Source organism: Molothrus aeneus, chromosome 4, assembly GCF_037042795.1.
Source record: "Molothrus aeneus isolate 106 chromosome 4, BPBGC_Maene_1.0, whole genome shotgun sequence".
NCBI classification, from domain to species: Eukaryota; Metazoa; Chordata; class Aves; order Passeriformes; family Icteridae; genus Molothrus; species Molothrus aeneus.
Window position 1 is genome coordinate 58,470,912 of NC_089649.1, and position 23,925 is coordinate 58,494,836.

Below are 23,925 nucleotides of genomic sequence, written 5' to 3' on the forward strand. Positions count from 1 at the left end.
TAGACAATGTGCAATTTCAGTTCTTAGTGAATTTATAGGGGGCAAAAAAGTCTGACATTTATATTACCTTGGCTTTCATTAATTTTAATTATTTGAATTCAATTTTATTAATCTGTTTTACTTCCATGTGACTGATAAATTAGAAATAGGTGGAATTCATGCAGTTATGTGGAATCCACAAGTGTGGTAGCATCCCAGTCACAGTAATTCTGGGGTGCTTTTCTGCTCACCAGGGCTGTGTGAGAACAGGAGAGGCCTTGGGAGGGGCCTCAAATGTTTTCCTATCTGGAGTTGTTCCCCAGACTTTTCTGTGTGTGCTGTTGTGACAGATGGGTGCTGGAGGTATATGGGAAGAAGTGGAGGTCATGCCAATAATCCCTCTTGAAACAGAGTGCTTTTGGTCAGTCTGGAGCTGATGCTGGGCACAGAAGGATCAATACAGTCACATCAGAAACCACCAGAGTCCCCTTGACTGTGTTCTGGCAATCAGGAACTTCAGAGGAGAAAATCTGTTATGTAAAAGTAACTACTTGAATAGAGGGAAAAAATACACACTAGCTAAAATGTTAATAAAAACACTTTATAATTAAATTTAAAAGTGTCAGGACTTGAACACTTCTGCCAGAGGTTAGTCAAAATCTCGGTAGTTTTTTAGTTTCAGTGTGGTATTATTACCTTTTCTTTTTTAGACTTGGTGTTAATGCAGTCATCAGCTGTATCTCATGAGTCATTTTGTCAGACGAGGTGCATGAGTATCATGTATACACACACATTTGTAAGAACTTCTTGAGGAAAGGACAAGAGCTACAGTTTTTTTAAAAAGTTCTAGTATCCAACTAATTGTCTGTAAAGCTCAGAAATTTGAACTGATGTCCTTGACTCATCAGTATGAGGTGTGTACAGGATATAAGAGGATTTGTAAAAGAAGTCCTGTGTTAAGAGTTCATGTCACAGGAGATTTGCAGACTGTGAGTATTGAGCAATAACACTATTAGTCATACAGATTCACCTTTTGTCTGGGACATTGCTGGAGACAATGCAAAACCTTTGAAACCTGTATCCCTGCTAAATTTTAGTCCTTTGGTTAACCTAGGTAGACCAAAATAATAAATAAGCAAAAATATGCCTACAGGCCTTCTCAGTAAGAAACTCTCAATTTTTTTTTTCTCCTGTGTTAGAAGAGGGAGATCCACTCCATACTTTGTCATTTAATTAGACTCACTAATCAATAGGTTGTTTCGAGGGTGGATTTTTTCCTTTTTTCATTTCACAGAAAGTTTGAGACTGCAAGCCAGATATACTTTTGTACACATTTGAATCATGCTTAAAATTGGAAATCCATTTCTCAAGTGTTTTAACCATTACACCATTTTAGCTTGATTGGGGTAGAATTCATTATTTTAAGCATGCAGATATCAATAATTTCTTTTCAAAGTTAGTGTAATTTTTCCACTTGGGATGGTTCTTTATTAGCCTTTTCTCCAAACCCAGGATTTGGTGGTAACTGAGTTGCTGGTCTACATTGTTACGGTGTTTGGTGGAGCTCAAGTTGAGACTGGGCCAAATCCACCTGGGAGTAAGGAAAACTGCTTGTGTTAAGATAGAGCAGCCGACTCCTTTCCACAAGAGAAGCTCTGAGGGGCTGCCCAAATACAAATCTGTTGGCTTGGTGAATTGTTTCAAAATTGCCACCACATCAATGCCATGCCTTTCCATGAAGGAGGAACTCGTGCCAGGGAAAATCAAGTAACAGAGTTGAAGACATGGAAAACCTTATTGGCCTGACTGACTTGAAGCCTCCCTAAGGCCACAGTGCCTGCTAGTTAATATTTTTGAGCTGAATCATTGACCACAGGGCTGTTCCAATTAAGTAGATATCCCAATCAAACACTGTCTTTATGTGCTGTTCTGTTAAGCAAATAAAATACTTGGCTAGTTGATAACAGTAGAAGACCAGTGATTTGCACACATATTTTGATTGTTTCAGAATGATTATTTGACACATTCAAAAGGGTTATTTTTTTCAGTTCTTTTAATAGTTTTTTAAATCGTTTTCTTCTCAGCAAATTGACTACTTGGTGAACCAGTACAACACAACTAAGGATAAAGCATTGTCTGACCTAAATAGTAAGTAATTTTATTTAAAGGGGATTAGCAATGTATATTTAAAAGCTTCAATAAGATAATGTAATTAGCTCATAGTGCAAAGTGAAATTTCATTTATCAGAATATGGTTTTCAAATAGAAGTTCTGTTCTCAGTGGTAAATGAGACTAAAATCCTTTTTACAGGATGTTTCACAAAATGTTTCAGAGCTGTATAATGCATAGTATTTCCCAAAATAAAAGTATTTTATTAAATTGTTATCCAGTAAGTCAGGCTAATATTTTATTTTCCTTTTCAGTTTTGTAATATTTTGGAATATTTGTCCTCACGTCTTAATATTTGAGCCAAATATCAAGGAACAGAGCGACTAGCAGTTGTGATACTTCCAGTGAGAGATCTCTGTTTAGTTTTCTTGTTCTACCTTTGTCCTCTCTTCAGCTAGGAGTTGAGTTATAAGCTTATCTTCTTTCTAAAGCTGCTTAATGTATTTGCCATTTCAGAACAAGCAGTTGAAGAGCAGGAGATAAAATTTGAATTAGAACTGCTGCATTTTCCCCTTCAGCACAGTTACAATATGAGGCATCATATTTCAAGCTCTCAGTAAACAAAAACAACCAGAAAACTGACTGGGGTTTTTTTGTAATTTAAGATTCATTGTCCAAAATTCCTAATAGAAAGAGCTGACCGTAATCAGTACACGCAATAATTCAAGGTGCATTGTATGCCAGGTGTTTATAAATGCATACAGGTTTCATTGTTGGATCGAGGGATTATTGCTGGGATCAAACTGTGCAGCTGTGGCATTGTGCCACTTATAATAAATTGATTCTCATGTCCAGAATCTCTGCTTCTGTGTAGGTTTAAAATGTATATTAAAAGTAGTTTTCAATTCAGCCAACTTGGCATACCCTGAGGTTAATGTGTCTTGTCTATGTGAGGCTTTATTGCACATTGAATATGCCTGTGAAAGTAGTAGTAGCAGTAGGTAAGTAGTCTTCCTACTTAATTCTCAACAGGAACACTCTGGTCTAAAAAGTAGATGTAATCTTTAAGTCTATGGTAATAATAACAACAGTTATAATAAAAAATTGATGTTTGTATTTCAAGTATTAGCTTGAGGCTTCCCAGCCACTCCAAACTGAAATTTCAAATTAAATGTTTATTTGTTCTCAAGGCAAATTTATAATGTTAGTTAACAGATCCTAATGGGTCTGTGATGAGAGAATCATAAAATAAAGATAGCTTTTATTTTCTTGAAATATCAGAATTAAGTGTGTGACACCTGGGTACAGAAAGGTTTTTTCCTAAGGGAATCAACAGTATTAGGAATCTCTAGAGAACTGTAGATGAGTTCAGTTTGCCTACCTTAAGGAAATGTGGAAAAGTGTTTAATACTTGGTAGAAGTTCTCAACTCAAGCCAAACATGATGGTGCTGACAGTAAGGGATGCTTCTGTACCAGGCAGTATTCCCAACTCATCAAAAGGAAAACAACTGAAAAATCAGTTTACTGTGATCTGATAATGGAGAGGACCTAGTGATTACCTAAAGGATGTGTCACATCAGAATGTTTCACCCAGCTCTGCTCAGTGTTCCTCTGCTGCTTTGCTGAACCAAGGTTCATTTGTTTGTGGGCAGGGAGACTGGAGGGTTTGGAGATGGGGGGAGCTGGGGCTGTGGTGTCTGTGCTGGATGTTCTGCATGAGGGTACAGGGGCTTAATGAGCTTAAGGGATTTCAGCAGGGCTGGCTTGGGGGTGACCTTGGTGTTGCTGGACACGTGAGGAACAGGAGAAAGGAAAAGAATCCACTTCTTAGTTTCTCTTGCAATATGAAAACATAGTGTGTAGTGAAAGACTATGCCACAACATTGCTGTTCAGATGCTGGACCACTTGAAGATAAATTGTGGAAAAAATCCTGTTCCCAAAAAAGTAGTAAATGCAATGAAATACATATTGTGGAGTTTGTTGAAACTCTTGTTTGTCTTTACCCATGTGGTCAAGTGTTAATGAATATTTTTCACCATATTTTGATTTACTTCTTTCATTTATAAACCTATAGCTAGCTAAAGCAGAACTGTGTCTCTGCATTACCTTCTGTCACTTAATTTCTGACTGTCAGGCCTTAAAAAGAATTCAATAATTTATGTATATTTATTCATATGTATATGTATGTATGAATGAAATTGTACACACACACATATATATATAAGCATACATATATGTATATACATAATACATGTGTTTGTTAAGTAAAGAGTCTGATAGCAGCTAGTTTAAGAGACAGTTTAAATTGAGCTAGTGTATCATGTGTTGGTTATTTTTATCTCTCCATACTACAGATGTTGGACCTGTGCTTGGAATCAGAGTTCAAGAACAGCTGGGAAAAGAAGTGCGTCCTGCACTTGATGCAGCTCTGACAATGGCAGGAGGTAAAGATGTACATGTTGTTGTATAATATTCTGTTGCCATGGTAAAACAGGCACAGCATGGGATAGCTTTGTGCAATACCATGACTCAACTTACCATTTTTCTACATGCCTGGATATTTATTTTAAACAGAGGATTTCACACATCTTAAGATAGATAAATATATTTAAAACCTAAATCAAAATTTATGTGCTATTGTTGACTTAGTTTTGGGAGTCAGTGAATAGGGGTGAAATCTGAATTTCCTGCTGCAAGTTGCTGTCTCTTTCTGTTGAATATAAGGGAAACTAGGAAAACTGTCCTTTCAGAGTTGCATAATTACTATAGCCGAAAGTATTTGCAGATTAGGGATTTTTTTCCTGTACACTGCCAAGATTATTATGAGAGTGTTAGCCAACATTTCTTCATTATATCTTTGAGTTTGGTGTTGCTCATTCTTAGTTCTCTCCCTTTTTAGAGAAAATATTCCTTTATTATTTTTCCATTTAAGGCTTCTTTTTTCATGAATCAGATGCAGCTTACAGAGCAAAGGGCATCCATGAGCTTGAGTCACTTTGGTTTTGGTTTTTTTTAACCCATGAATTCTTTCTCATTCACTTGTCATCATTCTCCTTTTTTTTTTTTGCTTTATTTCTCTTATTTTTCTTGAAGTCAAAGTGGAAAGGGCTATCAAAGGTAAAAACCACAATAAAACCTTGCGTGGTGTGAAGTGCACTTTGTTTTTGTAACTTTGTGTATTCTTAGTTGTGTCTGTGTGGTTCTTTGTTTACTGAACACCTGCTCAGTGTTTGGGGTTCTTTTCATTTTCTTTTGTTTGGTGTGATTGGGATGGAATCTAAAGCCAGGCATTGTGGAACACTCACCAATGCTTGGCTGATGGAACATGATCTCCTTACCTTTCATCTTGCAGGCATATGATTTGTGAGTTGGATTATAAGGAAAATACTGAGAATACAATTTGATTGATATGGGCTTTTAGTTTCTAATGACCACGTGTTAAAGTTCTTTACTGATACCACTGAGGAAGGAGAGGTAGGGAAACAGTAGGAAAGTGGGAAGTGGATGAAATACCAATAAAAGTAACCTGAGCACATTACTTTCTCTGTAGAAAAGCATAAGTGGTTTATTTTTATATGCAATAAGTACATATTCTGTGCTAGAATTTTCTGTGCTAGGGTTTTTCTGGGAAGGAGGCAGTAATTAAATCAGTATTTTTAAGATGATGATATGATTTATGCATGTACACTTTCTCTTCATGTCTGTACCTATAGGCTGCTTTCTAACAAGTGGTTTTTTTTTTTAAATTCACATCTTTGCAGCCATCAGAGAAACAAAGGAAGCACTAGAAAATGTGAGTGTGTCTGTAGAGGTTTTGCAGGAGGGAACAGAGAGACTTCATGCAAACCTGACAGATGTTAAAATGCACCTGAGCAACACCCTCAATGACTCTGCGTGCAATGCAGCTCAGGCTGCCTCAACTTGCAACATCATCAGGAATTCATTAGCTCAGCTGAACATCAATGCCAATTTTAGTGGGGTAAGATCTTTTAATAATATTTTTCAGACTCTCAAAGTGACAATAAGCCCAGTAGTATGTCTGACATTGAATAAGCCCAGTAGTATGTCTGCCATTCAGTGGCTTGGTGTGTGCTGTCACTTGTGATAAGTGACCTTCCCTTTTTCTGTGTTTCTAGGTAATTCCAGTCACTCTTTTCATCTTCTGTGTAGAAAAGGATAAAATGTGTGTCAAGCAGCTATGTTAAAGTGTGCTCTGGGCAGTGAAATAATCTGCCCTTCCAAAAATGCTGAGGGTTAAGCTTTGCTACAGCAAAAGTTTCACAAGTGTTTAGGAAGATTCTCCTGAAGATCACTTTAGTTTCTTTACCCTCTCTCCTAACTTTGAAGTATTTACTGAATTAGCAAAACTGCTACTTCAATATGACTCAGACATGTTTTTCCTTCCCAGTTGCCAGGTGTGAGCTTGCAACTTGCAAAGATCAATGATGTCCTTAAAATAGACCTTTCTAGTCTGGTTCAAAAGGTATGTTTCTTGACAGATTTTTAAAATCTTAATGAATAAACTGGGATATGTGTATCACTTGACTCCCCTTGGTGTCTCAAGCAGAATTCTTTTGTTGCCACCTCAACCTGCTTCATGGTTGAATATCTCTCATTGTTTGGCCAGGATTTAATGCTTGAAAGTTTGAATGCAGTCCTTTTTATCTCCAGGATAACACAAATCTAAAATGTTACTCAAGTTGTCTGCTTGAAAGAACAGTCCTTAAAAAATGAAAAGACAGAAACGTGGATCCTGTAGAATGCTCTCTACTTTTTGGTTCAAACTAAAGAAATAAAAAAAAATCCATTGTTTTATTGTATTCCAGCTATCTTGAAATATTTATTTCAAATTCTTATGTGCATATTTAACATCTGGTGCAATGGACCAAATATAATGGCTATTAGTAATTTTGCAAGACTTTACACAAAAAACCTATGATTTTCACCTAGGGAAAGAATGGCTTAGTTTGAGAGGTTGAAAAATCTAGGAATCTGGAAACATGTGCTAGGACTAGAAGGCACTTTGTGAAACCAAAGGCTGTGTGTAGGGTTGAGACCCCTTCCTGCTTCTGCATGGTCAGGCTTACCAGGGAGTAAGGCTTCAAGTATCCACTGCAGTGGTTTCTCCTTTCTGCCCAATTGAGCTGCTGAGCTTGGTCCCCAAAGTGTGGACCCTTCTCTCCCCTTCTCACTCAAGAAGACATTGCCATGTCTTTAGAGGCAATTGGATTTCATTGCTTGCAATATGGATTTCGTGTTTGGAAGGCACAGATTGGAAACAGGAGGTGTCAAGCTGGTACAGACTAACTCCTTTCACTTTGTGAATCTTCATATGTTTGTGTTTGTGGCTTTTAGATGAGCTATAAGATCTGACAGGCAGAAAAGTTTGAGATCTGTGACTGATTCATGTGTATTTAAATACAGATTTTTTCCCCCTAAGGAATATTGTGGAGACCGCACTATATCTGAAATATATTTAGAGTTTTGCTTTTACCTTTTCAAATATGCAGTGATAAAACCGTATTTTTCCTAGTATTACCATATACATTTTAGTATGTGTATACTTTTGATCCTTAAATAAAAGGAAAATAACCTGCAAAAAATTTGACAAGGAGAAACATGGCATAATTTTTTCACCTGTTTTTCTTAGGGTTATGCAGCATTTAATGATACTCCAGACTTGGTAGTGAATCAAACCAGGAACATATTATCAGGTGAGGCCAAACTATCTTTTCGCTTTGTTTAATGTTTTTGTTTCCTTTTATTGGTAATAGATTTTTTTGCCAAATATCATTAAAAATTAAAATGTGAAATTTAGCAATTTTTTAAAATTTGGTGCCAGAGGAAAAAAACATAGAAAGCAACTGTGTTATGATGAGGACTCTAAATTAAATCTAAAAATATATTTTAGTGGTATTTTATTGAGGAGTTTTATCTGTTAGGCTTTTTACTGATCAAGTAATGAGAAGTCTTGCGATCCTCACTTCACACTGATGCTTTATTTGGTTGAAAAACTAATTTTCCTTGACCAATGTGTTTGTGACATATTTAGGAGTGTAATGTTAGGAAAGCTGACCCCCTCCTGCTGCTGAATTAAAATGTGGTAGATGGTGAAGTGAAAGTCAAATACGCCTTTAGGATGGCGTATTTATAAATAGTGTCTCAGTTGTTTTGTTACTTAGGCTTTATACTTTTGCTCTTTTCCTGTACCTGTATGGCAGTATAGCAAATGTATACTAATCTGTTCTAATTTTTATTCTTGCATTGTGGACCTGTTCTGCATTATATATAAACAGCTGTTCCTTGTAAGTTTTTCTGGTTTGTTTTGTTTTCTTCCCCTCCAGGGCAAAATGTAGCACAGTATACATTTTAGCATAGTGTACTGTGTGAACTTGTAATGAGCCTGTAATGAGCCAGTTTTCTAAAACTGATATTATATTTTTTTGTTAGGAAATCTAGGGCAGACTTACTCATTTTCCATATCTGGGATGTGTAAACACAGAGAAAACATCATAATTTATCTATTTATAAATTGTTGGGGCTTTGTTTGTATAAAAACTGAATTTGAGTTACAAAAGCAAATAAATAGGTTTACTAGGAAAAAATTGAATTTATCTGTAAACTTCTAAAAAACCTGATTTATTACATGATTGAATTTGAGGAGTAATCATCAAAACAGACAGAGGCTTGTCCAGTTGTGTTTTGAGAAAGAAGGAAGTATTGCCTACCACAAAATCACAACCTGTAGTTACACATCCTGCTTTTTCAAGTACATTTCCAGTTGAAGGAAGGGAAGAGCATAGAGAAACTGCATTTTACACAGAGACAATATATATAATAAGTGAATTATTCATGTCTTTGTATATCTAAATAGTGTCTATCTAAACTGTAAGTAGAGGGTAGCATCTTAGGTCATAATCTGAGGGGAAAATGGCTTAATGGATTGTTACCTCAGGAGTGTTGCTAACTAATTGGAATGAGTTCATTTGAGTAATCTCTTTTAATAAGATTGAAAATAACTAGTATAGATTCTCAATATAGGCAGTCCAATTTCTGTCACAGTGTTGTATTCCCAAGACATGGAGTTTAAATAGATTCTGTTCTTCTCCTTTGTAAACTTGGTGGCTAATTGTCTTGCTCAGTGTTGACATTTGCAATATTGCATGAAAAGCAAGATTTAGGTTGGCTAGATAAAAAGTGACACGTTAATTATAATGAGAGGAAGGAGGAAGATCTCTGGCTCAATGTCTGCATCTTGAACCATTAAACTGAATGCTAAAGCAAAGTGTGCATTTTGAAATGCCATTGTGCTATTTCAAAGCTTTATGCTTCTGTTGCCTGCTTGTGTTTTCCTCACACTTGTCTTCATGGCTTGCTTGTTTCATGTGGCAAATGGCTTAATAACATTTTATAATGCATAAATGGAATGTGAATTTCCTCTAAGGATGTGTAACAGTGAAATATGTTTGTTCTTTTAGACATCAAAAGTGTGCTGGAATCCATTGGTTCAAATATTACTACCTTCACAAGAGCGCTCCCTGTTCAGAAGATTTTGGCAGATTTGATGGTGCATCTTACACAGAGTGAGGCATATGTTCAAGATTATTTTCCACTAGTGGAGCAGTATGATTTTTACAGGTATGTGCAAAAAGTAAGGCAGGAATGAAGTGCTAGCTGTTGTTAATACTTTGTATTATTTTAATGTTCTGTAAAGGAAAGTAAATGGGTAATGATGAACACAGTGAAAGAAAGATGTATAAATCAGTTGTTTGGTACTGGCATTTTGATAAAAGCAAAAATCAATAACTGGATTGTATAATCAATAACTGGATCAATAACCACCTCTTGTTTCACCACAGAGCAAGAGGTGGTTTCTGCTCTGTAGACCTTCAGGTCTTTTTCAGGAAGGATAGATACAGGCGGATGTCAAAGACGCAACTCCCAAAGGAACTGATTATTTCATAATGCCAGGGTGACCTTTTATCTAGGTCTTGTTTCCATTGAGTTGGAATGAATGAGTGAATTCTGAGGGCAGAGGACCAGAGAGGCCTTGGAGCCAATCCATTGTTACTGCACCTTTTGTACTGCAGAGCAGGAGTAGGAAGGATTCTGCTTCACACCTGTGCTTGTCCCTAGTGGTCTTTGTGGTTGATTTTACCTTGAGAAAAACATACTTCTTGAGACTTTTGTGTTTCTTACAGTTGAGTAACTTCATATTTTGACTTGTAAAACTTTTCATTTTCATACTATCTGTCTTTGTCCAGATTTAGCCATTTCTGTCCATTTTAGCTCATTAAATTCTCCCTACATTTTGTTTGATACTTTGCTTGACTTTCTAATCAATATTTGTTTCTGTGTTTGTGCCATAATTGGTTTCAATGCTACAGAATGTGTGTTGCTGGGTTTAATGCATTGATAAATAAAAGTGAACAGAAAACTGAACTTTTAGAACCTTGCTTAGAATCTTAGCTTTAGCCCATTTCTTATCTGACAGCTTTTGTGGTGAGCCTTAATTTGACAAATTTATTGATAGTTTCATTGAAGCTCATACTACATTTAATCAAATATATTGTTTTATTCTGCTACAGGAGAATAGATCTCATCTATATGGCACTTAAATACCTGGTTTGTTAAACCTAACCTAACAGTACTTCAATTACAAATGAAACCAATAAGCCTGTAGCTGCCCAAATTACTTTCTATCTATTCTTTTCTTAATTACAGGTGCATTATTTGTAGTTCTTAATAGGTATCCTTTTATAAATATGCCTGTCAGCATTCATAGTTTTCTTTTTATTGGCTGTGCATGTTCATTGCAATAATTCTTCTACAGATTTTTCTCTACAAAAATACAGGGAAGAGAAAAGGGAACTTAAAAAATAAAAGCTGAAGAAGTGACAACAGAAGGGAAAAAGAAGTGCAGAGGGCACTGGGAGAGTATGAAAGGGTAGATATGTAATGTGTGAATAAATGGATATGCTCCAAATACCTGGACACATAGAATTGTTATGTGATGTAATTAATAAAAATGAAAGTTCATTTCTTATCCAAGATTTTTCTCCTGGTCAAGTTCCATTAGCTGTTCCATACATTGAAAGCAGTCCAGACAGAAACATAAAGCCTAGGTTTTTACAGCCTTAAATATATTTATTTACAACTACAATCTAACACAGTGTGCAAAATTGTTAGTAAGCCTCACAATAAGAGCAACTATGTACTTCATGACCAATGGCCAGTCCACATTCATAAATTTCTCCATTTATTCATTAATAAATTGCTGATGAACATCTGCTTTGAGTAATTGTTTGCTCCACTTGGAGCACTTTGACGCTTCAGTCCAGTTCACCTGCATTACCTGGGGAACACCTTGTTCCTGTGCTGTGTTCCCCAGTCCTTCAGTAGCAGCTGACTGCAATCCAGTGCCTGTCAAAACAGGCTGGCCCCAAATACATGCTAGTGTAGCAAATCTGTGTATCTTTGCTGACACTGGTTGCTCAAACAGAATCATGAATGGGACATTTGCAAATATAGTATTGCATCATGTCTCCTGAAGGTCTCCAATGTGTTCTTCATGTGAAAATAACCAAAAACTTTGTAGAAGGATAGAATATAAGAAAATAAAGATAGTGTAAAAAGTAATCTTACCTGTAAGGAGTTGCAGCTGTGCCAATTATCAAAGATTAGGAGCAGGCCTGACTTTTAACAGGCCACAGCTGTATCCAATGAGAAGAAGAGTGCTATAAAAGAGTGGGGTGGCTGGTTGAGAAGGGAGCTGGAGTCAGTTGGCTGCTTTGTGAAGAAGAAAGAGGCAGTGCTCTGAGGAGCTGCCTATGAGAAACACCAACAAGGTCTGAAACTTTTGCGATAAGGAGATAACAGTATGGAACCCCTACAATAAGATGACAACAGAACTTTATCTTTTATTCCTTAGGTGGCTGGGTTGTCTCATTCTGTGCTGCATGTTGGTCCTGATTCTGGTCTTTTACTACCTTGGATTGCTGTGTGGCACGTGTGGGTATGATAAACATGCTTCTCCAACAACCAGAGGCTGTATCTCCAACACTGGAGGAAACTTTCTTATGGCGTAAGTTTTACTTACCAGGGAAAAAGAAAGTAAGGGTAGAAAGTTGGTTTGGTTGAGTTTTTGAAAGATGTAGATATGAAAAAAATTTGGTTTGTTACTTAGGTGCATGTGCTGAGAATAGAAATAAATATTGATCTCACACACTTAGATTGAGGGACTTGGGGATTTGGAGTTTTTCTTTCATTGAGGATCACAGCTGAAGGATAAAACCTCTGAATTTACCATTATAAGGCAAGTGCTGTGGCCAGTGAATTTCTGTGCAAGTCCCTTTGGAAAATGCAAAAACTGAGGGAATTCATGACTTTCTAGTAAACTTGGAACATTTGTTCAAAGTTTCAAAAAAAGCCATGTAAGGAGACAAGAAACACTTGCCCTTCTGAGAGTGTTTCTGGAGGTTTTAGGTTGAAAAGTGCCTAGGAATGGTTTAACGTCATTTCTACTGGGTGCAGGAGAAGATTGCATCTGAAAGTCTAAAACTTTTTTGAGAGCACAAGAGAGTTGAATTTAAAAAGGAAAATTGTATGGTATTTTTTCCCTTAAATGTAATTTTTAAAACAGTTTGCATGCTCAATGCTAATGTTAGGTTTCAAATGCATTTTAGCTGAAGACTTTACAGGGCTGAAACATTTAAGATGTTTCAGAGGGCAAGAACATATTTGGAAAACAGAACTATTTCAACCATCAATCAGGTTTCATATTTCTTTTATAGGTGCTAAGTGTTAGCTTCACTGTTGCCCCAAGTATGTATATATATATGTATACACAATGTATTCTTATAAAGCAAAAACTTATTAAACTTCTTTTTCAGTGGTGTTGGATTCAGTTTTCTTTTCTCCTGGGTGCTGATGATTGTAGTGGTGCTCACTTTTGTCACGGGTGGAAATGTAGAAAAATTGGTCTGTGAGCCCTTTGAAGATAAAAATTTATTCAAGGTGAGGTTATTCATGTTATTAAACAATTAATCCCCATGAATCCCAGAGTTCTTGTCCTTGTTCTGTAGGGCATATAATTTTGATAGGACACTTCAAGTGAATTTGGATCTGGTTTTACTTCCTCCTTACAAACCAAATAGAGTCATTCATCCTTTCTTGGTTTAATTTGCTTTGCAGTGTTAATACTGCATGCTTGTCTTCCTTTGGAGACAGATTTTTCTGATTCAGTTGTTCCTTGGTAATGGGGAGCTTTAATATTCACTTTATACTCCAAAGAGTTTGAATTCACTGGTTTTGCTTGTGTTTTCCTTAGTGGGTGATATGCTTAGATGTGATTATGTGTTAAAAGACCACATATGAATAAATACATAAAGAAACTTGGAATTATAGTAACATTACTGAATTTTGTCTTCTAGGTTTTGGATACACCTTACTTACTAAATAAGCACTGGAAAAACTATCTTGCTGGCATCATCTTTAAAAATCCGAATGTTAACTTGACTTTTGAGAAAGTGTACAGGTATTAGAGTTATGATTAAGATTTAATTCAGTTAATATTTAATTTCTTTTTATTTAATTCAATTTATACATACTGGTTTTGTGGTATCTTTTATGCTTTCTATTTCGGGCACATCAAAATATTGCACGTGTTCCAGAAACATTCTAGTGATTCCAGAAACATTCTAGTGATTCTCAAGCAAAACCCATTTTTCCTATGTACGAGTTACTAGAGATTAGTCAGCATACTACTGTATGACAATATTAATCAAGCTAATTGATAAAATACTTTGTATCTTTCAGAAATTGTTAATCACTTCTCCTACTGACTGAGCTTCAAAAAATATAATCAGTATTTTGTTTTCTAAAGGGCTGATTTTCTTAGAATAAGAAGACATTGTTAATCATTCTGTTAATACTTGGTCCTCAATGTGGTTTTTAGACTGATCTGTGTATTTGTACTCTTTCAGTGATTGCAAGGAAAACAAAGGAATTTATACTTCCCTTCACCTAGAACATCTGTTTAATATCAATGAGCTTTTAAATATTAGTATGGTAAGTAAAGAAACTCTGAATGAGTGCATGATTCTGAAGGATATTGACTCTTGAAACACCATATACCATGTCTGGGTTTTTTATGGGATTTTGGTTTTTACAAACAGAACATCCTACAGGGAGGCAAGAGCTGCCCAAGCTAATCTGAAGGAAAGAAGTTGATTTACAAATAAAGATATTTTTTACTAGTCTCAGTGGGCCAGGGAAGATTTTCTGATGTGCTTTTTTTAATGTGCTGATAACAATGTTTGGTTTAATTTTGAAATTTGTGTGGAAGGTTGAAGTCTATCTTCCAAAGACTGCTTATGGTGTTCAGTGACAGTTTTCTTTTTATATAAACACCTGTGTGGGTGTGTTAGTCTCTGATTCCAGTCAGGTTTATGTTGATCCAGGATATTATATATATCTTGGTTCTAAGAATTATTCTGGTTGGGTTGGAAGTAGTTGGGGTAAAATAGTATTTAGAGGAGTCTCATCCAGTCTTGTGGCAAAGTGTGTCTGTCCTGGCCACAACTGAGATATACTGACTTCTCTAGGTTTCCTTACTGAGGCTCAGGGGTAGAACTTAACATTCTTAAAGGATAACATTTCCTGGAGGGATGTTAGTTAAAACAGAATGGAAGGCAAGTAATCTGTTGGTATGAAAGAGACAAAGGCAGGTTAGAACATGGCCTAGTAGATTCTATTCAATTTCATTGAATTAAACTGATGTGAGCAAAAAATCAATGTGTGCTTCTTCATGAAAATGAGGAGTCAGCAAAAGCACAGGATACTCTGGATGGGGGCTATAAAAAATATGTTCTGGTTGCAAACTACTTTTGTACTTTCTTTTGTTTCTCTTTCAGTATACAGAAGATGTAGCACTTAAAATTGAACACATTCAGATAAACCTCAGCAAAATCATTCTGCTGGATGAAATTGGGAAGGAGAATCTTCTGAATTTCAGCTCTTCAGGAATAGATGGGATAGACTTTTCAGCATATTTGACAGAGGTGAGACTGTATTCAACTACAGACATGACTGGGACAAGACATACAATAAAATGTTTGTTTACCAGTGGGCAACACAGCAAAGTCTGCTTATGTGTGAAACACCATGTTTTGGGAGTTCATACAAGTTGAGGAAAAAAGCACTTAAGAAGTTAATAAAGTAAAAAATAGAGTAGACAGAATAGGTGATATAGTTAAATGCAAACTGTCTGTAAATACAATAACACCATACTCCTTTTCTTACTGCTCACATCTTGTTTCAGATCAATAAAAGTGTTACCAAGGTTGATCTTCTGTCATTTGCTAATGATTTAGAAGCGAGAGCAGACCAGCTGGTAAGTCCAATTCAGCAATATAATAACACATAAAATATATAATTTATATACCAAGTAAGTATAAATACATAGCAAGGTAAACTTTACATGGGAGAATTTTTGTACTTCAAACATTTACTCACGTGGTGCAATGTCACGTAAGGAAAAATATTGAAGAGCAGTGTTGCCTATGAGCTGTATTTTACATGTTGCTAATTATTGATTTTTGTGTATTCTTTTATGCTTTGTAAATGTATTTTCTTAAATTCCACTCTTTGCTTGAGCAGTGAGGGGAATGCTTCATTTCAGTATTTCCTATTACATTTTAGATTCCCAGTTGGAGGAAAAATTGGTTAGATGCAAAATTAATACTGTGGCAGTTTGTAATGAGAACTGGAGCTCCATTGTGGAGGGCAATTGCACAAAAGAAACTGCCTTATCTGAAGGGCTTTTGAATGCAGGACAATGGTCAGAGGGTATTGCTACAACATTGCCCACAAATGAATCTGCAAGTGGCACAGATCCATGTTGACAGTGACTGTTCAGTTGATCTGTTTGTTATGCATGTCCACGTCAGGTCATACTCACTTTTCAGAATGAGGGTCATGGTTTGGATGAGCCCAAGACAGATTTCCTGCACTTCAGTGCAGGAGGAAGAGTTATGTTGCACATGTGCAATTTCTTGGATCACTGAGGGATGATCAGAGTTGAGACCACCTTGTTTGGAATATGTCAGATATCCACCCCTCCTCAAGGAGCATGGCACTAGGGGAGGCTCTGGTGTGTTTGCTCTGTCTTGCATCATTCAGTCATACTTGTTGCTGTTTTTTTTGTTGGGTGAAGGGTTTTCCTGCCACACATACATACACTCATGTCAAGGTTAGACAGCTCTGGGTTTAAGTGAGAGCTGAGGTTCTTCAAACATAGTTCCATAAAGGAAAGCGTATTGTGCTGGTAGGTTGCTTTCACTGTTTTTTGTAGAAGAGTCTTAAGGAAGCATCAGAATTAAGAATAGATCAGACAGAGTAATTTCTTCATATAAAAGAAAGAATTGTGTAAATAAGTAAATGTGTTCACTGTTACAGTGGATGTTTTTATTTCTTCCTTTAGCTGCTATTTCGTGTAATCTCTGAGATGTTTTTTAAAAAGAGGCCAAAACTCCAATAATACAATGTATTATAAAAGTTTGGTTATTTTAAAAAATTGTACTGGTTTCCAATATTTTATGTTCTTAATTTGTTACTAGTGATAGCTCTTAGAACCAATCAAAAAACCCCTAAAAACTTAAGGAATTAATTGACTTTGAGTGTCTAGTTTGCATCTTTTGGCACCTGACACAAAATTGAACGTAGCTTTTTAGACTGAAAGTAGCAAATGGAATAAAACCTGGATTGAGCCAAGGGGTCAGGGTATGGAGGAGGAAGCAACAGAACTAATATGTGGTGTTAGGTAAATGAATTCACTCAGTACAGGAGATGAAGCATCCTGAAACTGCTCAGTGACCCAGCTGAGTGCTCACATGAACACTTCACAGGAAGCAAACACATCTCTGGGGACTGAGGTCTGCCATTGTTACCCATCCAAAATGGAGTTAGCAGTGTGTATGCAGGGAACCAAATGGTTTTGCCACCAAAAGGAAATGGAAAATAAATTTATATCTGAGAGTAAAACCAAATTTTACAGTATTTGGTAACGGGCATGAGCTCCAGACAAGCATTTGGACATGAAAATCAGAGCAGAAACTCACATCTGACTGAAAGAAAGGTAGGAGCCACAAAAATAGGAAATACCCTTCACAGGTGCCTTTCCAAGTGACTGGCTGAAAATACTTTAAATTCTGTGCCCCTGTCAAAGCAGAGGGTGCCTCAGGGTGATGTCCACATTTCCAAACCAAAAGCAAGTACCCATGACTGGGAGATGCTTGTCCCAGCTGGGGTGCAGTGCTGTGGGGTTCTTGCAGTCAAGTCTGTGGTGAGTGCAAGGGAGATGTACTCACTCTTCTGCATTTAAAATTACTTAGTGCATCATGTGAAAATTCTCTTCAGTTAAATCTGTCTTGATAATGTTATATCCAGATAAGCAAGGTAGTATATCTGGTTTGGTTGCTGAGGTTTGAATTATTAATACAGTGATTTATTTTTTTTTTCCACCCTCCTTGTGTTGAGGAACTCAGTTTGTCATACCCCATTTTTAGCATGAGCTGTTCTGGAGTGGATGTGTAACTTTCATTGTTTTTTGCTTTGTTGGAAAGCTTTGAGATTATTGAACAATAGTGCATAATTGCATTTTTTGCAGCCAAAAGGAGCCCTGGAAAACGCCTTAAAAGGACATGCAAACAACATTCGAATGATTCATAACCAGCAAGTTGTTCCACTGGAGCAAGCTATGGTAAATCATTAAAGCAATACTGAAACATACTTGTAGAAAATGCAAATCTCTAAATATCTTCAAGAGGTTAGAAAGCTAGACTTCTGTAAGCACAGGTTGTGTCAGTGAGGTGTAATCTGGCTAAAGTATGTGTTTAATAAGTTAGTAAGTTTTTTTTTCTTAAAAGGCTGCTGTTTTATAATGCTGTCTAAAATAATGGCCTTTTTCCCACTTTTTTCTATAGCTATTTGTGATTATATATGAATAGAAGAAGAAGCGGGGGAGAACCTTACAAAACTCTTAACCCTAAAACCCCCATAATCACTTGTTTTCCTTTTTGCTTGTCAGTGGTCTTCAGTAATAAAAGCCATTATCACTTTGACACTTTATTTCTTGGAGTTAGCAATTGCCAAACAGTATTGGAATTGGAAACTCCTGGGAGTAGTATGTAGAGCCAAAGTCTTTTATTGATGCTGTGAAAGATGCAAAAGAGCTGCTTCTGCCTGATTTTGACACAGTCTTGTGAAGTGTCAAGCTGTCACTCTCCTGCATGTTAGGTGTTGCTTTTTCTTCCACATATCATGAAGACTTTTAGTTTATTGTAACATCTGATATTGTGTGTATCACTTACAGAAAAATACTAGATCTTCTGGTCCACGCTGATTCTATGCTGTTCTTTCCTAATTAACTCCTAATTATTCTCATCTCTTTTTTCTTTTACAAAACTGACTGTCAAGAAATATGTTAAAGCTAGGGTAAGTGCTTTTTCCAGAAATTGCACAATATAAAATTCTCTGACCATTTGGGTCTGAGTTTAACTGTTCCATCTTCCCTCCAGTCCTAATTTATTGCGTCTAACTTTAGTTAAATCAGTTGGTGAAGTTGGTGTTGGTGAAGTACTGATTCAATGATTAAACCCACAATGTATTCATTTTAATGCAGCTGTTGTTACTGTTGTATACAATGGGATATGTAATACTAATAACAAAATAATCTGTAGAAGATCAAAGCATGAACATAAGGTTAAAACAGGTGGGCTCTTACCTGTAATAAGTACTTGAAGCTTTTTTCTTCCCTCCTTTCCAATAGAGCACTTTAAATCAGAGCATTAGGTTACTGAAGAGGACATCATCTGAACTTATGGTAAGCTTTTCTTCATGGCAACAGGAATGTTTTTATGTTTTAAATCTTTCTGCTGCATATGCGGGGCATATATTTTCATCACAGTTTTCTTCTATTTCTAGCTGTTTCAGTATTGCAAGAGATTGTAATGCAATGAGGAAGTAATAAGGATTTGGATCTCTCTCCTGTGTAAAGGAAAAAAAAAAATTGGGATTGTTTTGGGAGTATGCATTGTAATCTGAACTGTCAGGTGATGAAATAGGCTTCAGTGCCAGTCTGTATAGTGTGTTATTTGTTTTCCTCAGAATGTAGGGATTTCTTTTCTGGAATCCTCGAAAGAAAAACCTGGGGGAACAACCACAAAACACAATGCAAAAGTACAACTGACATAAGAGAGCTATGTGATTCACATCCTTAACCAGCTTTTGTTCCATGCCCAGCTCCCACTGGGGTCTGTTTCTTTAGCTTTTACTCGTTATGTTCCTGCTTCTGCACCACCAGCCTTGCTCTGAGATCCTGGATCTGTAGAGAGGCTTTTCCAGGGCAGCTCACCTCTCAGTAGTGCCTGCACCACAGTGAGACCAGCTGGCTTCACTCTGCCAGAGTGAGCAGCAGGATGATTGCTCTCCTGGAAGGAAAGCTTTCAGCCACCAGCCTGCCTTGGCTCTGGTAGCAAGAATACAGCCATCCTAGTAGTACAGTCATAGCCTCAACAGCTTTATGGGCCATACCCACTTTAGTGCTTCTCTTTACAGTTTTCACCCATCCACAGCAGCAGAGCAGCTAGGTATCTGTTAGAATCTGTCATTTGAAACTGGGTGAGGAGGGAAGAAGCCATGATGTAAGGTATTTATAAGAAAGGGATGATGTTTATTTAAGTATAAGTAAGTATAAGTATATTTAAGAAACATCTCTACATTTTCAGGCTCTGTAACACACACTGTCCTTTGTGTGTGTTCTGTGAGAGAATTTATGAGAGTGAAAAAATATCTCAGTCCTTCAGGTAGTTGATTAGAGGTATATTCTGGCTGTACAGAATCCTACTTCAGTCTTCAAGAGTTGTTGTGATGGTACATGGCCCACTGTTTTCTTCCTGTGCTCTTTGTGTGTCTGTACTGTATATACAGACATTGATTTAAGGAAGGAGAGTGGAAGATAAAACCTATCCTAGTATTTAAATTAGTTATGTAGGTTCCAGGAAAAGATACCACATCATAACCACTGGCTCATCCTTTTCCAGAACAAGGCAAATTGAGATGATCATGAATCCTTAGGCAGGCTCATGTTCTGTCTGTAATTGCATTTTTTGGTCAGGTTTTGACAAGACAGTGGCACTGGTTTGTCAAGAGAGTAGGTTCCTGGCAGTGGCCATAGAGCCATTGCAACAGCCTGAAGGGGATTTGTTTATATTAAACACCATCTCTTCCTGTCCAGGTTAAGGTGAAAAATGTCATTAGCGCTGTTAATGCTGCCCAGGATCTCATAAATAACAATGCTTCTCAAGTTATTGTCCAGGTAAGCTCTATTTAATGAAAGTATATTCATTTATGATGTCACAGAGATAGAGGTTAATTTGCTTTTGTTCTCTTTGATCTGGTCCTAGGAGACAAAAAAGTACATGGATACCATAATTGGCTACTTTGAGCAGTACACTGAGTGGGTCAAGGAGTCGGTAAGGAGCATTTACTTTATTGAGAGAAGCTGTGTTTAAAAATAAGAAAGCTAAACAGTATTAGTAATAAAATCAATAATAATGATGTTATTTTGATAGTGTGTTTTATCGTTTCAGGTTTTAATACATTTGTACTTACTGTGAATGGGAAAATCAGTTTCCTATAGTTTTGTTGCATTACAGAATGGAAATGATGAGTTGTGTTGGTTGGAATGAAGTGAAAATTTAACAGTATCATTTTCAGGGCTAGCCTGAAATCATCTACCATTTTTGCCAGTACTTTGCTCAACCTGACCCTGCATAGTTCAAATTGATGTTGTTAGCATCTTGTTTTATTTTTCTCTCTTCAGCTGCAGCCCTTGAGAAAGTTAGCTGATGTTTAAAAGACTTTCAGTTGATAGCGTATCCTACTGTTATTTATTTTGAATTTCAATAGGGTAAAACATAACAATTTAGTACGCTATAACTTAAGAAACTTTAGAGATTATTTTATTCTGTTAGATATTTAAAACTGTAATTTAATTTTTTTTCAGATATCAATGGAAGTAGCAGCATGCAAGCCTATTGCCAATGTGATAGATACAGCAGTTGATATTTTTTTATGCAGCTATATAGCTGATTCTGTGGTAAGAAACATTTTTTACTCAGAATGGGGCATCAAGGGGAAAATTCTTTCAACATACATCTGTGTTTAATTATTCTGGCTCGACTATTCCAAAGTAAGATAATAAAGTATCACACAAAAAGTTATACAAGGAGAATGTTCTGATCTGGATCAAGTCCAAAGACAAACCAGTGCTGGACTTTCTGGATTTTCAGTAAACTTAAGCTTCTATTAGCAAGAATTCTGTAAAATTAATTGCTTCTGAAACACATTGAAATGGAAAATGGAAAAGCATAAAGATAGGATGCTTCATTTGGAACCGTTGCTAATTTACAAGGGTAAGGTGTGGGCAAGAAGTAAGTAGAAAATAGCAAGGGAAAACTTTTTCAGGTATCTTGCCTGAAATCTAGAAAACCTGAATTAGTTTTTATTACTAGATTTGTAGCAGACAGATCTTGATTAATTTCTGCATGTTGGAGACATTGAGCATGACTTGTAGCAGATAGAAGGGAAATCCTGGCTTTTTCATCTTGCCAAAAGGACTTGGAAAGAAGACACCTTGTGCCTGGAAGGTACCTAAAAGGCCTCCTAAACTACTTAGCTTTATGGCACTTTAATCAGATCCTAATCTGTATATCCTAATATTATATGTATATAATATATATATCCTAAACATGTATTACTACCAGTAATACATCTAATCAGTCAAGCCAACATGCTCTGGCCTTGATAATGCTCAACTGTGAAATGTTTAATTTTGGTAATGCTTAACCATGAAAACCTCCCAGTCTATGTTATACTCATTGATTAGCTCAGACATTACAGAGCTTCTGTTCTCTTTTGTGGAGCCATTACCCCTCTGGAGAGAGATGGACCATGATTTCCCCGATAATAAAAATTAGCTGAGTCACTTGGAAGTCAAAATGCCTCCAGCCAATACAAATCAAATTTGAAAAATCATCATTTTAACACCAGGTGATAACTCAGTTCAACTGTATAATAATGAAATTAGTTACACAAACTGGGCTGCAGTTTGCAAGTTATAGAGTGCTTTAAGAAAGTGCTGGAAACTCATATTTTGACAAAAACTGCAAGAACTAATGTCTACTGTGTTCTTTTGGTAACAATGGTTAGAATATCAAGCAAGGGTTCAGTGCTTTACTGATTAGTTTTCTCCTTGACCTTTTTTCCTTGATTTTTCTATTGCTTTTATTTCAGAATACCTTCTGGTTTGGTTTGGGAGGCTCTTCAATGTTTCTAATTCCTGCCATAATTTTTGCTGTAAAACTCTCTAAATACTATCGTAGGATGGATACAGAGGATGTTTATGATGAGTAAGTATATATTCCAAAATAAACTAAATGGCAAATGGATTAAAATGCTTTTTCTAGTATTTCATGTTGAAGGCTGTGTAATTCTTAAACGTGTGCTGCCAGATTAGAACTGCACGTTCATGTGTGATGCTGCAGGTTTGGGTCAGTGCCTGCAAAGTGCTTCCTGCAGGTGGCCTTTGGTAGCCTTGACTTGCCATGAATGCAGATAGTGCTGGCTCTGACTTTGAGAATCTTATGCCAGAATGGGGTCTTTAGAGCTTTCTGAGCAGCATTTATATAAATAAGTTCCAAACATGCAAGTTATTAGCTTTGCTAAGTAACCTGTTAAAGTGAATTGTGCCTGATTTGTAGTCTCCTTTAATTAATTATTTGCTTTCTTGCTGTCTTAGTTATTCCTAACCAGTCTTTCCTTTTTCAATTGCAGTTCCTCTGTCTCAGGGACTTGGCATTTTACTTTATGATAACTATTCTTACGTATTTTCCTGTCAGTTTTTTTACTGTTTTCTTTTCTACTCCTTGTTTTGCTCATTGTTCAGTTAGCCTGTGCACTGCATTTCTCCCATTTCACAGTGGTTGTTTTTCATTGCACATTCACGAGTCAGTAGAGCAGAAAACAGGCATGTACAGCTGAAATTACTCACTTATTAGAGTCTAGTTAATTACTCCTCCTTTTCTGTGTTTTTTAGTTTCAAAAATATACCCATGAAAATGTAAGACTTTTGCTGATATTTATTGAAATTATTTTATTAATATGGGAGGGTTTATATTTTTAATGTAACTTGTTACTTCAAAAGAGGTAACGTGTTCTGTTTCTCCAGACTTGATAGATTATATTAGAGTCTCGCACTCAACAAGAATAGAAAAATTATTAATTGATTTTTGGAGAATATAAAAATACTATAAACTCTAAAGTTATAATAATACCACAACTATTGAATGTTACAAAGAAAAAGTTATATTCTATTGTACAGACACAGTTTATCTTTGCATATAATACCATCATCCATGTACATGTCTCAGAAGCCATATTGTACATAGTGCATCTTATAGTTAACATGGTCTTTCTTGGTGTATTTATTTTATTACAGTACGGAAAATGGTAAAAATGGTTATCATAAAGAGCATTTATATGGTATACACAATCCTGTTTTTACAAGGTAAACCAAGTCTGAAACTGCATGCCTTCGTGTGTCCTTACTTCAGTTTCTCCTTACTTCAGTTTCTCTTTTAATCACATTTCCAATTTTCTCCATGCTTTAAAGTGAATCTCTTAATTCTCTGGGGTTTTTTTTGCATGATTTTTCACTATAGCAAATGCTGTATAATGTATATTTCTCAAATATTCTTTACATAACACCAGGTA

The 23,925-nt window shown here is 36.2% G+C and overlaps 1 protein-coding gene across 8 annotated transcripts in view; it reads left to right on the forward strand.

Annotated features, from left to right (window-relative positions):
• Window positions 1–23,925, forward strand: part of PROM1 (prominin 1) — a 63,012-nt gene that overhangs the window by 35,483 nt on the left and 3,604 nt on the right. For 2 of the 8 annotated variants that reach the window (XR_010783522.1, XR_010783524.1), the window contains 20 exons: window positions 2,064–2,127; window positions 4,446–4,535; window positions 5,853–6,070; window positions 6,500–6,574; window positions 7,742–7,805; window positions 9,570–9,729; window positions 12,023–12,175; window positions 12,984–13,107; window positions 13,524–13,627; window positions 14,076–14,160; window positions 15,006–15,152; window positions 15,413–15,484; window positions 17,759–17,851; window positions 18,568–18,585; window positions 18,920–18,973; window positions 20,387–20,467; window positions 20,556–20,624; window positions 21,158–21,250; window positions 22,447–22,562; window positions 22,987–23,719. Coding sequence is in view for 4 of the 8 variants with exons in the window: in XM_066548601.1 (XP_066404698.1) it covers window positions 2,064–2,127; window positions 4,446–4,535; window positions 5,853–6,070; window positions 6,500–6,574; window positions 7,742–7,805; window positions 9,570–9,729; window positions 12,023–12,175; window positions 12,984–13,107; window positions 13,524–13,627; window positions 14,076–14,160; window positions 15,006–15,152; window positions 15,413–15,484; window positions 17,759–17,851; window positions 18,920–18,973; window positions 20,387–20,467; window positions 20,556–20,624; window positions 21,158–21,250; window positions 22,447–22,562; window positions 23,651–23,719 (1,931 nt within the window). In the remaining 4 variants the exon portion in view is untranslated. The remainder of the gene's footprint in view (window positions 1–2,063; window positions 2,128–4,445; window positions 4,536–5,852; window positions 6,071–6,499; window positions 6,575–7,741; window positions 7,806–9,569; window positions 9,730–12,022; window positions 12,176–12,983; window positions 13,108–13,523; window positions 13,628–14,075; window positions 14,161–15,005; window positions 15,153–15,412; window positions 15,485–17,758; window positions 17,852–18,567; window positions 18,586–18,919; window positions 18,974–20,386; window positions 20,468–20,555; window positions 20,625–21,157; window positions 21,251–22,446; window positions 22,563–22,986; window positions 23,720–23,925) is intronic. The other 6 variants (XR_010783523.1, XR_010783525.1, XM_066548599.1 and 3 more) reach the window with 4 other exon arrangements.